The sequence below is a fragment of the Stegastes partitus genome, unplaced genomic scaffold (genome assembly GCF_000690725.1).
Source record: "Stegastes partitus isolate 25-593 unplaced genomic scaffold, Stegastes_partitus-1.0.2 Scaffold423, whole genome shotgun sequence".
Classification (NCBI taxonomy): domain Eukaryota; kingdom Metazoa; phylum Chordata; class Actinopteri; family Pomacentridae; genus Stegastes; species Stegastes partitus.
This window is the reverse complement of record NW_007578154.1, coordinates 114540-129340: the sequence shown is the minus strand read 5'-3', so window position 1 is coordinate 129340 and position 14801 is coordinate 114540. Positions and strand designations below refer to the sequence as shown.

The following is a 14801-nucleotide window of genomic DNA, read 5'->3' as shown; positions in this document are numbered from 1 at the left end:
GTCATCCTCAGGGTGCTTTGGATAACAAGGTGATGTTTGTATTGTTTCTGCCGGCTGAGATAGCTCAGCGCGTGTCGGCAATGGGAGCATCTTGATAAACCGACTCTTGCTGATTTTCATATATCAGGTCAATACTTCTGACATAAGAGGTCAAAATGGTTAAATAAAGGCGTAAAATTTGGCATATAAATCCAGACGTATTTTTGACTTATTATCTCAGACTCTTTTTGCTATTTGTGATATTTGATTTGTTAAATGTATTTTTCTTTTTCTGGTATAAATGGGCTTCCAGCAGTGACTTCTGACGTCAAAGTTTTGTTTATTAGTTACTGATGAAGATAAAGCAATAAGAAAACATGTTCAATTAACATTGAAAGGATCTTAAGATAAAAGTATACATAGTAAAGTAAAGGCGCTGCATTTGTGGCACTATGTTGTAATCTTAACAAAGCACACACCTTGAACAGAAAATTCTTTGAAGGGTAACAATAATCTATCTAAAAAGTTTTTAAAAAATCCCTGCATGGGTTTCCCAGAGCTCAAGGTGATTTTTTAGGTTGCTTACTTTATTTGAACAATAGTTAACAACCCAGAGATATTGTAACTTATATTGATTGTGAATTTATTTTAGGCATTGCATTCCCTCATGTAAAAGACAGCAGAGACATGATGTACAGCATGAACCCAAGATTTTGAATTTAAAAATTAAATGCCAATCAAAATTGTTGCAGAAAAGTTTAGCAGACTTTTAATCCACTCTCAGCTTAAACATTCAACAAAACATTGGTGAGAGATGTATTAATATCATTCACGTATGTAAAAATAGCAGTACCACAATTTACCATACAATACAATACAGTGGTAAAAGTCTTCAATAATTATAATCAGAAAAAAATTACTTAAAGCATAGAAATACAAAACTACAAAATGGGCTCTGTCAGTCTTACATTTTATAGATATTATTCTTTTACTTTAATATTGATGGACCAACACAAGTTGCATATCTTGTAGCTTGATGTAGCAAAACTATATTTACTTATTTTAAATACTGCTACATGGTTTATTTTACTGCTTAGCGACATTAAATTCTCATTATAGGCTTTTAAAATTACACACATTCCTTTAAACTGAAAAAACCATGTTAAATGCAGCATTTTCTTGTGTTTGAGTAAATCCAAATACTCACACTCTGTGCTGTTGTATACCTGTCTGTAATTCCCCTCTGCCATTCTGTCGTTGGTCCGCGAGGTGGCGCTGAAGCTCCTCAACCTTTCTGACAAACGCGAAACACTAAAATAAGCAGAAGAAGAAACGGAGCCATTTGATTGGTTATTGCTAGGGGACAGACAGCCTCAGAGCAACCGCTCCGCTACATCCTCAATTTAGGGCAGAAAGCAGCCGTTTAACGTCCCTGCTGGGGCTTAGCGCAAATTCTGCCTCGTCGCAGCTGAACTGAGCAGCATTTGAGCGTTTTACCGGGAGCTGAACTGTGGAAACAGTATAATATGATGTAGCTCTTTTGCTGCGGTCTGTTTATCAGGTGTGACAGACGAAGCCGAGTCTCTGGGGGAGGTGAGTGAGCCACCCTGCTAATGCCAGCAAGCTAGCTGGCCTCACAGCTCCACATTAATATTTTCTGTGTTTAATTCGGGCTACTCTCCCTTATCCCAGCCATGCATGCTGATACACACAGCTGCTCTTCCGACGAACGATAGTTCATGTCATGCTTGTTGTCGGACAGGTTGATGGTCTGTGTCTGTTGATGCTGGGCCTCTCAGGTTGGCTGGCAGTTTGGCACTGACTAACGTTGATGGCAGCACCTTGTGGCAGAGAAAACTCTGTTTATTATTACTTATGTACAACTTCAGCACTTGTATTGAACGACCACTTAAAATAGGGTTAGGGTTTATACCGTAAAGTATGACAGCTCCACATTGCTTACATCCACATCATTATGCTGCAGTGTAAAGCTGCAAGTAATTATTAGTTTAATCAGCGATTGAGCTGCTCAGTGTTACCCTCTTTAAATCTGTTGTATGTGGAAAAATATTATTAAAAGCTGTTATCACAATTTTGCAGAACCCAGAATTCAGTTTTCCAAGGACTGCACAATATTGGCGAAAACAAACATTGCATTTATTTTTCTACGAAGTATTGTATAATATGAAAACAAAATGTTTTTAGCAGATGACTCGAACAGCTATTTGTAAAGAATTACTCATTATATAATGATTGTTGTAGGAAAGTGTATCAGTTTTTAACTTTACTCTGACGGTGTCACACTGGCAGGGGCGCCCAAAGGAGTTTTTTTTGCCTTGGATAGCATTCAGATCTGGCTTTACACTTATCGTGCACAAATTTGAATTGTTAAACAAATTATTTTTGTTGCCTTATGTAGTGACCGACTGCAAGACACTGTTAACAGAGTGCCCGTTATTGGGCAACATCATCTTGTCTGTAGCTGAAGTGTTTATACAACTAACATTGCATTACTTTCTGTGACCACGTCATCCTTTTCAGTGCAGTTAATCGATTTATCAAAATAGCTGCCAAGTAATTTTGTGTTGATTGATTGATCAATTATTGGACCTTTTATTTAAATGGAATTACAACAACAATCCCTCCATACATGTTTGTGATGATGCATGTCTCACTTGAGTAAGCTGCATGTTAGAGTACAAATGGGTACAAAAGCTGTGTGAATCCTGGAATGCCTGCACGTAACACACAATTAAAGATGGTTTCTTCAACTTTTCTTTTTAGACCCCCTGTTTGATTTATCCCTGAGCTCAAGACCTTCAAACTGGCTGAAATGGATGAACAAAGTGTTGAGGTATGTATCACACATACTATACCAGAATGCTTTACAATTACTACATTATTGCAGTATACACTATTTTATCTCTTTACACTTGTGAAGTACAACAGCACAATCATTACTTCCGCTGCTTACTTTTGTGAAACTGTGATGTTTTTATTCACACTATGTCTGACTGATGTGGTGAGTTCTGCTGCTGCAGTTAGTGTAAAACTCTTTGTTTGTCCCTGTGCAGAGCATCGCCGAGGTGTTTCGCTGCTTCATCTGCATGGAGAAACTGAGGGATGCTCGTCTCTGCCCACATTGCTCCAAACTCTGCTGCTTCAGCTGCATACGAGTAAGTCTGTTTAGAACAAGCATTGACCAGAAATGTTCTCTTCACAGCACCGCCCTGAATCATGCTAATGGCAGTAAATTCTGGATGTAATTATGTATATATTTGAATATCTGCACTTCTAGTGAAGCAGGCAAACATAGGCTTCATTTTGGGGGGTTTAAGGAAAGGTGTATGTGCACTTAAGGGCAGCAAGAGGAATTAGATCTATTAGTCTCTGCCTACATTTACACTTGTTCGAACCAGTTTGTTGTTAAGATAAGAGTGCACTTAATTCAGCTGTTTCTTAAATTCACACACATTTGACAATGTTAGCGTGTTTGCACTGGTTGTGTTTCAACACTGTATTTGAGCTGGAATTTGTTGTTTGACAGCGATGGTTGACAGAGCAGAGAGCCCAGTGTCCACACTGTCGGTAAGTTCCTGCCAACCTGCCATCCTCCATACTGCCTCACATATCACATTACATTCAGGCCATGTCCACTCATACATGGTATTTTTTAAAAAAACATAGCCTTTTGTGTGTTTTGACCTTTTGTCCAGACAAACACAGTTTTAGTTGTTGAAAAAGTCACTCCAGGGTGAAGGTAATGAATTACTCCATCAGCAGTTTTTACTCTGGCTTGTCATTTCTTGTCTGGGCTGTTACCTCCGTGGTTGACATAAAGCAATTTATTTATTTATTTTTTGCAATAGCTGGTTGTGGCCAAAACAGAACTTTTTGGTTTACACATATGCAGTTACATTTCCACACACTAATAGAACACCAGAAGGTTCAAAATTAGTCCACATATATGATTCCCTTATTTCCTGATGATTAAGAAATACCTGTGCACAAGTGGGCTTTGCCTCAGTTTCATCTTTCTGCAATACTTTATTGCCATTTCAGCATGTTTGGTATAAATTTGCTTTGAGTTTACAACCTCAGGACACAATATCACCACAGTGATGACATACAACAACTGATAAAAACATAACATGACCTGAGTCAAACAATAAAAAGGAAAGATTAATAAAAACAGCTTTTCCATTGGAATGCTTTCAAAACCATTTAAAACTGTGTCGTGTACCAGTGTGTTCCATTACTGTGTTCTATGGGCGATAATAACACCAGTGAAGGAAGCAAACAGCCGCTGGTTTCAGTTTCACTAAGGTGGCTTTACTAAGGTGGATTTATGTTGTAAGGTGTGTGCAAAGTAGTGAAATTCTTGTGCATACTTCTACATGCAGAGCTCCGCTTCAGCTAAGGGAGCTGGTCAACTGTCGCTGGGCAGAAGAGGTCACCCAGCAGCTGGATACCCTGCAGCTCTGCAGCCTCACCAAGCATGAGGACAACGACAAGGACAAGTGAGCAACTGCTGAAACTTTCAATTCTTATCTCGTTCTCCAGTTGTGTGTGTGTGTTTTTTTTTTTTTTTTTTTTAAAGCTTTTCTAGTGATTTTTAAATTTGACTTCCTGGGAATATATAATTCTCTTTGCAGGATTTCTCTCCATAAACACAAACTGCAGAAAATTAATTTAGTAAATTATGTTTATTCTATTATGAGGATGTCTATTTGTTTCATATTTGGTAGGCTATGTGACAGTAGAACAACCTTACTTTAAAACATACAGCACCTTTGAGGCCTTTAAACACTTGTAATCATGTGATTTTTTTTCCACCAGAGATGTTATACGGTAGAGACTCAGCACTAAAATAATACTGAATAGAAACTGACTACAGAATCCCATAACGCCAAAGATAGTGGTTTTATGACACTTCAAAAGGCCAATCATCTGCTTTATAACAGCCGAAATGTAAAACATCCAGCCTATCATGTTGTTGCATTAACCGTTGCACATCAATAGTGTAAGATAACTTGTGGGGAAAAACGTTTTTTTTATATCTGATTTTGGGAAAAAGTCATTGAACTTTTAAAACACTTGTCATAAGATTTGACTGTTGAGTCTACACATGCTGTTTGAAGCACCTTGGAAATCGCAGTTATGCCTCTCTCCTCATTCATGTAGATTGTTAGCCCGAAATAACTGCCTGGAGGCGTTACAAAGAAGGCTGCCAAGTGGCGAGACTCGCTCTAGAGGGACTTTGCTTCTGCTTAAAATAAAAATGTCCCCACAGCTTTAATGGAAGTCAGGACTCATACTGAGAGCGCTCACCGTGATGCAAATGAGTTCACTGTATGAGCATGGAATCTGTGTTTAACAGCTGTCCTATTTGGCTTTTTGAGAAAAAAAAAAAAAAAAATCCTGTCCCAGAGCTTTGCTACCTGCGTGTAAAATGAACACGACTTCTCTCTGTATTTGAAGATGCATGTATTTTCTGTGATACTTAAATTACATAAAGGAAGACTTAATGCAAACTGAACACCAGTTCTGCTGTTTTTGCAAAACATAAAAAAGGTTTCTAGAAAAGGTGTTTCTTTCTGTCTGACATGTGGTGGGATTTTTCCTCTGCAGATGTGAGAACCACCATGAGAAGCTGAGTGTTTTCTGTTGGACCTGCAAAAAATGCATCTGCCACCAGTGTGCTCTGTGGGGAGGCATGGTAACATTTTCACATCTTTTATTTTTATGTTAAGCATAGAGGCACCCATACTAATCACCCACAGTTCTCCATAAAGGAAAAGAAAGGCTGCATCTAATGATTAATTTACTTATTGGTTAGTCTGCGGATTTTTTGTTTTTTTATTTTAATAGTTCTGTTTAAAACTGTCAGAAATGGTTAAAAATGCCTATGACAACTTCCTAATACCTGATGTGATGTGATTATTCTACCTAACAGTCAAAATCTCCAAAATATTCATTTTAAATTTATATAAAATGGAAGAAAGCAGTGAATGTTCACGTATGAGTAGCTGGAACCTGAGAGTGACTTTGTTGTTTCCAGCATGGAGGCCACACCTTCAAGCCTCTGGTGGAGATTTACGAGCAGCACGTGACCAAGGTGAAGGAGGAGGTTGCCAAGCTGCGCCGCCGCCTCATGGAGCTCATCAGTCTGGTGCAAGAAGTGGTGAGTATGACTTGTTCCTTTTTTGTACATAAAACTCCAGAAAAAACCAAATGAATGGCTGTGACATTTATTTAGCACATTCACTCTAGAGAGAATGAAACCTTTCTGTTTGGACACGGTAGACTTCCCTCCTCACACAAAGGGCTTCATGCAAGAACATTTTTCTATACTTTCACTAAATCTCACTTTTTCTGAGACCTTGTTGAGGCTCTTTCATCAAGATTCTTTTACTGCTCTTTTTTTTTTGACTTGATTGGTGTAATTTGCTCATGTGTATTCATGAGATGTGGTCATGAGCATAATTGCTGCCCACATATTTAACACCCTTTTTGTTTGCAAGTGTCATTCAGAAACAGTAAAAAAACAACAGTTTTACATAGTGGAGTTTTAAATCCTACTGTTTGAAATCATTAGGTAACTAATTTAACAGTGTTAGTAGTGCTATTAGGGCACCTGGAACTATTTTAAACTGAAATGTCAGTGCAGGTTTTAAGTCTGCAGGTCTTGAAGGTCTCATGGAAAGCAGCATTGTGCGATCCTGAACTTTCAGTCGAGGATGAAATGTCATACAAATGATTTTTTTTTTGGTCATTTTATGCCACTTAGTTTTAAATTATTGGCTTTAGCACCTTTTTGTTGGCACCTTATTGCGACAGATCACCTCCTCCATGGTTTTGGGCTCTCCTTTTTTATTTGACTTAAAACTGAAGTGTGCTCACAGATAGTGCTGGGCCTGGAATGTTTGACTTTGCATAAAATCCTGGACGTTGATGTCAGTAAACGCTCATCCAAAGGCAGCTGGTCAAATATTAGAAGTTAAACACCTCGAGAAACGGTTGGTATCAAAGAACCGCTGCAGAAGCAGGGGGTGTAAATGATGGAAAACGATATGGAAATAGTCATTAAAATGTGACCATTTTGTTCTTTTCGCCCAGTTTTTCAGTTTCAATGGAAATGATTCAGATGATTATGCAAAATGATCGGGCTCAGCTCAGATAATTACATTCAGATGATTATGTAAGAACTGTGACAGGCCTAAGTATTGTTACAGAAATAGAGGAAGTAGTTTGACAAGTTGGAGGCAGAAACAGATTTTTCTCTTCCAGCTAATGAGCTGCCTCCTCTCTGTACATTTACTAACAATGATGCTGACATGGTAAACAGAATGTTTATTTTGCATTTAGATATTTCATTTGTTTTTTTTGTTTGTTTTTTTTTCTTCTTTAGTCTATACCTGTATCAAATAAATCCATTTCGATGAAAGCATGATAATACTTGATTAAAGCAAGTGTTTTTTGGCAGATTTCACAGATCTAAACTGCAATGTGTTTGTCCTTGAAAGGCAATTTTAAGTGTGTGAAAAAATTACTGCATGTCCACATTAAATCACCAAAATCTGTTTGGAGGATTTGTTCTTGGATCTTGTCTTATATCTCCTTATCTTTTAGGCTGTTTTTTCTTGAATTTCTTCAGTATAAGAATGTACCAAAGAGTAACAGTTGTACCAGCTTCCAAATATAAAACTAAAATATGTCACGGACCATGTAGTTTTACTGGATTAGACCTTGCAGCATTTCTGTAACACTTCTGTGACTATAACTGTTCACGTCTGAACAAAAACCAATGCAAGGCTGAATGCAGCAAGTGATGCTTTTGAAGGCAAAAATGTAGCAGATTAAACTTTTAAATTAACATGTCTTGTGAAGAAAGGAATTTTTCAAAAAAATGTCTTATTGTTGGATGTGGAAGAGAAAAAACTCCAGAGAATAACCACAGTGATCAGCCAGATCCACTTTAAAGTTTCAGGTCAATGTCGGCTGCTTACAACATGAAAGCATTTTATTCATAACTACCATGGTCATTATTTATGTAATTCAACAACCACTTTACTTCACAACATAAAATTATCTAAGTATTAAGTCATTGTGTAGGTGTTACATTAATTACATTTATTTAAGATTTTGTAGTTGGTTAATGTAAGGTGGATGTACGGTAGTATTGGTGTCCACCAGATGGCACTAACATCTCAATATTTTAGGTTGTTGGTTAAGTTCAACTGCTGAAATGGAACTTGTTAGTCAGCCTGTGTGTGTGTTTGTGTGTGTTTTCTGTGTCAGGAGAGGAACGTTGAGGCCGTCAGGGGAGCGAAGGATGAGAGAGTCAGAGAGATCCGAAATGCTGTGGAAATGATGATCGCTCGTCTGGACAACCAGCTCAAGAACAAACTCATCACTCTCATGGGTAGGACTCCTGCACTCATCACTGTCACAAGGCAGACGTGCTGATTCTGGGTTCATGAGACACTCCTGGGAGTTGTGATGTGCTTTTTTTGAAGGGGGGATTTTTTTTTATCAGTATTTTTATGTTGGCTACATTTATATTTATCAACAGTTCATATCCTCAGTTTAGTTATTTAGACAACCTGAAATGGGAGAAGCACAGTTGTTTTTAGATTCAGAGATTTTATCTGAACAACGTCTGACCTTAGTCTTAGTTTAAATTCATCCTTTGCCTCTCTCGGACACATGACCCACATGACCCATCTTTTCAGACACGATTTTTTGTCTGTAAGAACATTGGCTAATCTCATGTTAAAACCAGATCTAATCTAGCAGGATGAGCCAAAAACATTTCTGTAACACAATAAAAACAGTTTAAGTTTGAATTGAATGACCTCAGGTTAACTTGGAGGCTTCAACGGCACAAGAATAAATACACAGCAAGACTGATTGAGATCAAAGTAATACATTTGTCCAGACAGTGTTGTCTTTCATACTTAAAAGGAAAATAAATTGATTTATTAAAGCAGGTTACACTGTGAATGAGACAGTTTTACCTAAGTTACATATGACATCGTTAAACATTTAGTTTTCCTCCACAGCATGTTAATGAACAGAAATTAAGAGTAGTGTGCAACAAAGTTCTCCTCACAAGAAATGATGAAATTGTTATAAAATTTCTTCAGAATGGCAGCAAGGGTTTGGGTCACCCTCACACTTACTGTGGTCAATATTCAACAACTAAATAAATTCAGCTGTGTGCGTGTCTGTATATAACAAAATACGCTTCATTGTATCAGGTTGAAGTTGCACCAGGGTTACACATTCCATGTCTGAAAAGGGCTCCTGTTGTTGCAAGACGTCATGAATGGCGCTAAAATGTGTCTAAAGGTCGGGACCTTCACCTAACAAAATATGCAGACACCCTGCTGAAAGCAGTGAGAGCCACCCTTTTTATAGCTACGGGTAATATACATATGAAATATTTATCTGGACTGAGTGGAAGCATGCACTCAGCACCCACATACACAACCTGTACACCCGCCCACTCACACTCACCAGCTTCCATCAGGGCTGACATTCAGCACAAGTACGCTGAAAATAGAAATGCGTTCCTCCCCACCAGGCCAGAAGACGTCCTTGACCCAGGAGACGGAGCTGCTGGAGTCTCTGCTGCAGGAGGTGGAGCATCAGGTTGGTAGTCTACAGCAGATCAAAGCCTCCATTCATTTAGCTCTTCTGCATATTGCTGTGAGCTGTGCTACATTAAAGCTCAGCCAGCTCTAAAATACCCACATACAGTACAACAACACATACTGTGCCATTGATTCAGCACCATGGTGTTCTTTTAAGCCACAGTTTGTTGTCTTGTGGTGCTTTATTGTGTTACATTATAAGGTGAATCCCACAATCAGACTAATTATCAGATTACTCAATTTAGAAGCTACATTTTTGCTGAAACTGGTTTTGTGGAACTGTTTTTTCCCCCTTGTTAATGTGTCCTTATGGTGGTTTATAATGCTGGAAGACATATGAGTGAAATAGCAGTCAACACCATGACTGAGTTTTATATGTAACAAAAAGGAATCAATCCTGCCAACTTGCATAGTGGGACTTTCTTTATCTCTTTACTGCTTCAGGATCAGTGTCCAGATCAAACATGTATAGCTGAATTATTCCATTTAGACTAGCTATAAATGATTTGAACAGAGTTGTAGGTGAGCTGGTGTGCTCGAGCAGTGGAGGGGTGGCCAGAGAACGAGAGAGGGACCTAATAGGTCTGCACATTCTAGATGAAATAACAATGTAGAGGGGCATCTAAGGCATTTTAAAGCAGGGGGCAATTATTTTAATTGAAAAACCTGGTAAATATGTAACTTTGATACACAGAGATTATTTTTCTAGGACTTCAATCTGTGCCTGGAGCTGCACTTTAAAACCACATGACTGCACTTTGGAGGACAAAAGAACAAAAAGCTAACAAATTACTTACTTATGATGTTGGACATATTTTTGTTTCGCTTGTGTGAAATCCAGGGTGCAGGGCTGGTAGTGTACAGTCAGAAGTAACTGTACAGTATATCTGCAAGCTGTAAAACCAAAAACAACAGTGTGATTGCTGTATCGCTGATAATTCACTGTAAACACCTCCTTTTATGTTGTATGCTTGTTTAAGTCATTATTGATTACTGGAGTTCTGAGATTTATTTCATGTTGTAAAACAAATCAGGCCAAAAGCAATGCAATATTTGTAATATTTTGGTTTTTAGCAAGAGGTGTGACTACAGTAGTGAATCTTTAATAGAACAGAATAATTTGCTCTTTTTAAGGGACATATCCTAACCTATAAATTGATTATTATGAGAATAGAGTGGTGTGATCTATCAACACCTGCGATATTAAGTGAATACGCAGAAAATGCTTAAATAGAAATCCATAGGCAGTTTGAAAGGACCAACAAAATTTACTGACAACCAGTGAAATTCCAAACAACAACGCAACACCAACTGCTTCCTTCGTACTGATCTAAGTACTAGTGCTGCTATCCTACTGGGATGCTAAGCTGCAGTCGTAGTAACACAGTGAGTTCATTCATTGCATATAAAGCAGCAGACTAAAATTGCTACACGTCTAAGATACACTAAACTGTTTTTGACAGAAACTCTATAGATTATTTTATCCAGGCCAAAAACAACTTGGCATCATTGATTGTTTAGCTGCATTTTGGCATCCAGCGTGACTACATTACTGATTACTTGGCTTTTTGTTTTTGTTGAACAGCTTCACTCGTGCAGTAAAAGTGAACTGATCTCTAAGAGCCCAGAGATCCTGCTCATGTTCCAGCAGGTCCACCGGAAACCCATGCAGTCCTTCGTCACCACGCCGGTACCTCCAGACTTCACCAGGTAGTCTGCTTGGCTGCAGGACAGGACAAGTCTAATAGCAAAATACCACATGCATATAAAAGATTTTTATCTTTAATAATAAATGCAATTATCTGTAATGTTTTCGATCAATCCATTAATCATTATTATGACTCATAATATAAAAGGGAATATCCTGACAGTGACAGTAAAGTAAAGCCTTAATCAATGTGTTTTTATCTGCATTCATCCTTCCTGTTTGTGCTTTCAGTGAGCTGGTTCCTGCCTACGACTCCAGCACTTTTGTTCTAGTCAACTTCAGGTAAATCCTCTTTTAGACTTCATTTCTTAAACATCTTATTGACCTCTGCTATTGACATTTTCGTCAATTGTTTTCAACTTTTCCATCTTTAAACAGCATCCTTAAATGCAGTTGATATTGCCCGATATAGAAATTTAAAGTGCTGTTTTTGTACAGGTTTTGTTTGCTTTTCAGGCCGAGCAGAGAACTGTACAATGATAAATTAAATAACCGCAAATGCCTTGTGTTCTTTTACTGGCTACCTAACATAACATGATCCCACATCACAAAATTAATGTGCCACAGCCACACAAACACAAGAGATGAGTTGTGTAGATCAACTATAAAAACAATTAACATGCTAACTTTAAATTACAAATTGCACTTGAGGGAATGAAATTGGGTTATGGGTAAAGAATCTTTTTCTGCTGATAGCATAGTTTTAAATAAAGACAAAGATTCTACATAAGTAAATCTGTAATTTAGAAGCTTTTCATGCTGTTTGAACATTTTATTTATTGTGGTCTAATGTAATGTTCTAATAAAATGCTTCTTCTGCACAATGTCACATCTCTTTTATGCCACACAGTTCCCAGAAGCAGCTTTGTTATGGTGGTAGAAGTTCCATCAACGCAAACATTTAAATACTTTGTTTATTAAAAGGAGTCTGATTAAAAGTAGACCACCGTGAGGAAGAACAGCAGAGAACACAAAGTCCAGTGGTTGTGGACAATGAGGATAAGGGGCTCTCTGAAGCAGGTCGACTCACTATCAAATCTGTTTCAAGAGCTTTTTAAACTTTGAAAGTTGACACGTGTTAAACTTGGAGTGCTTCAGCAGCTCTCTGAAGTGCAATGCATCATAAAAAAGAAAAAAGTAAAGAGCAGTATTTATAGGCTGTACTGAGCTGCTGTTATCGCTTAATTGGAAATGACAAATGAAACCCTTCAAAAAGAAAAAGCCTTTCGTAGCATCCCGATGTTGTTACAGCAGCCCAGCAAACATTTTGACAGTGAAATGATGTGGAAACAATGCAGACCTAGACAGTAAAAAATAATGCTGAAATGAAAACTGAACAGACATCAGTCAGATGCAACCTGCACGTCACTTCAACCCATTTCATGCAAGAGGTTGTGCTATAGACAAACGCCTCAGCTGATGAGATGTTTGTGTAAAGGTTTAACATATTTGTGTTTCTGTTTTTTGTAGTACATTAAGACAGCGAGCTGACCCAGTCTACAGCCCTCCTCTACAGATATCTGGCCTCTGCTGGAGACTCAAAGTCTATCCAGTGAGTTTGACACAGTTTTCCTCTCTGCTGATATTTTTCTTCAAACCTGGCTACACGTTCTAATATTAGTGATTAGTTACTGAAGTTGTCAAAAGAAAATCACTGGAAAACCAGTGCATCTGTCTCTACGTTAATAACTCTTAATATGCATAATGTGTTTCCTCAGGATGGTAATGGTGTTGTCCGTGGAAACTATCTGTCTGTGTTCCTGGAACTGTCTGCTGGACTTCCTGAAACATCAAAGTATGAATTATTTCTTTAATAAATCCCCCATTTTTCCACAAACTTCTTTCAGTAAATCTCTCCTTCATGCTCCACTCTCTGACCTTCAAGTCTTACTTTTGTACATGAAGCTCTTTCTAAACGTCTTGTTTCCTCACATTTATGCATGGGGTTAAATTATCTTATGTAAAAGATTTTATATGCAGGCACAATGATAACTATTCATGATGATACACATATAAATAATTCATTTATAAAGGCTACAGTGGTCATTATTGAACTGGCAAGACTGCTTTCAAATGATTGTAAGTCTGAGCACATCAAAAGTACTCAGGGAGGCTAGCAGCACAAAAACTAAAGTCAGATTAATGATATGTTTGAAAAATCAGCTTTGTATTAAGAAAGTCATCAAAAGTTATTTCATCCTGAGTTTAAAAAACAAAACAAAACATGAATTTAAATGTTTTCACCTTGTTTATTTTTCTTGGTACCGAAAGGGATCATTGTGTTTTGTTGGTATTCAAAGTGCTCCCTTGCTGTTTGTATTCTTAATTCCAATTGACACAGAAAGGTTGCAGACTCTTGGCAACTTTACAGGAAGAACTGCAGCCAATTCTGTAATTTTGGTCCAAATACCTCTCAAAATCAAGAGATTCTGTTTGGACTGATCATCACTGCTGCACAGCAGAATCTCTGAAGACCAGCACTATAAAAGTCTGTATTTTAGTTTGATATGTTGCCAAAGTTAGTCTTTTTAAGCTTAAAAACAAACCACATGTAGCAAACTGTGTTAAATGCCCAAATATCAAGCACATATTGTCATTTAGTTCTTTAAAAATAATGACATCTGAAACTCCTGAGTAACTTCTACTTCTTGCATGTATTTCCTTGTGTGCTGATGTTATCTTGGATCTGTGCAGGTATGAGTACCGTGTGGAGATGGTCCATCAGGCCTCCAGTGACCCAACCAAGAACATCATTAGAGAGTTTGCGTCTGACTTTGAGGTTGGTGAGTGTTGGGGCTACAACCGCTTCTTCAGACTGGACCTTCTGGCCAGCGAGGGCTACCTGAACATGCAGACGGACACACTGGTCCTCCGGTGAGCATCCACACAAACACCATCATCATTCTGTAAAGCATGTTGGCCTGCATCTTTCTGATATTATGGAGTCATAGAGTAACAGAGTGGTGTTCTTGTGTGTGCTGCACAGCTACCAGGTTCGCTCACCTACCTTCTTCCAGAAGTGCAGAGATCAGTACTGGTACATCAGCCAGCTGGAGTCGGCCCAGAGCGGCTACATCCAGCAGATCAACAACCTCAAAGAGGTGCTCTGTCTGTGTGGTGTGTGTGTGTGTGTGTGTGTGTCTGTTTCTGGGTTTGTGTGTTTTATGCCCGTTAAATCTATCCAAGTTGTTAGACTGTCCAAGTGAGAACTGCTTTGTGAAGTGAGGGTACCTGAATTCAATGTCACGTCTTCACAAGCTAATCAATCATTACTTTAGATTGAAGCAGAGATTCCAAAGTTTCCAAAGATACCAAATATGTAAGGTTCCACTTTAAGGAAATTTATATAAAATAATGCAGCGTTGTTTGAATTTTTCTGTCAGTGTGAGCATTAGAGATTTTTCATTATTGTGTAAAAGCTTGAACATGATAATAGAAACTGTTTATGATTCTGT

At 38.1% G+C, this 14801-nt stretch overlaps 1 protein-coding gene across 1 annotated transcript in view; it reads left to right on the top strand.

Moving 5' to 3' along the window:
* The first annotated feature begins 1377 nt into the window (after nt 1–1377).
* Nucleotides 1378–14801, top strand: part of trim37 (tripartite motif containing 37) — a 29793-nt gene continuing 16369 nt past the window's right edge. The window contains exons 1-15 of the mRNA XM_008285923.1: nt 1378–1572; nt 2764–2833; nt 3054–3155; nt 3527–3567; nt 4383–4499; nt 5611–5698; nt 6041–6163; nt 8281–8404; nt 9569–9636; nt 11224–11348; nt 11578–11628; nt 12817–12898; nt 13065–13141; nt 14041–14220; nt 14333–14447. Of these exons, the coding sequence (XP_008284145.1) occupies nt 2813–2833; nt 3054–3155; nt 3527–3567; nt 4383–4499; nt 5611–5698; nt 6041–6163; nt 8281–8404; nt 9569–9636; nt 11224–11348; nt 11578–11628; nt 12817–12898; nt 13065–13141; nt 14041–14220; nt 14333–14447 (1314 nt within the window). The 5' untranslated portion in view covers nt 1378–1572; nt 2764–2812. The remainder of the gene's footprint in view (nt 1573–2763; nt 2834–3053; nt 3156–3526; nt 3568–4382; nt 4500–5610; nt 5699–6040; nt 6164–8280; nt 8405–9568; nt 9637–11223; nt 11349–11577; nt 11629–12816; nt 12899–13064; nt 13142–14040; nt 14221–14332; nt 14448–14801) is intronic.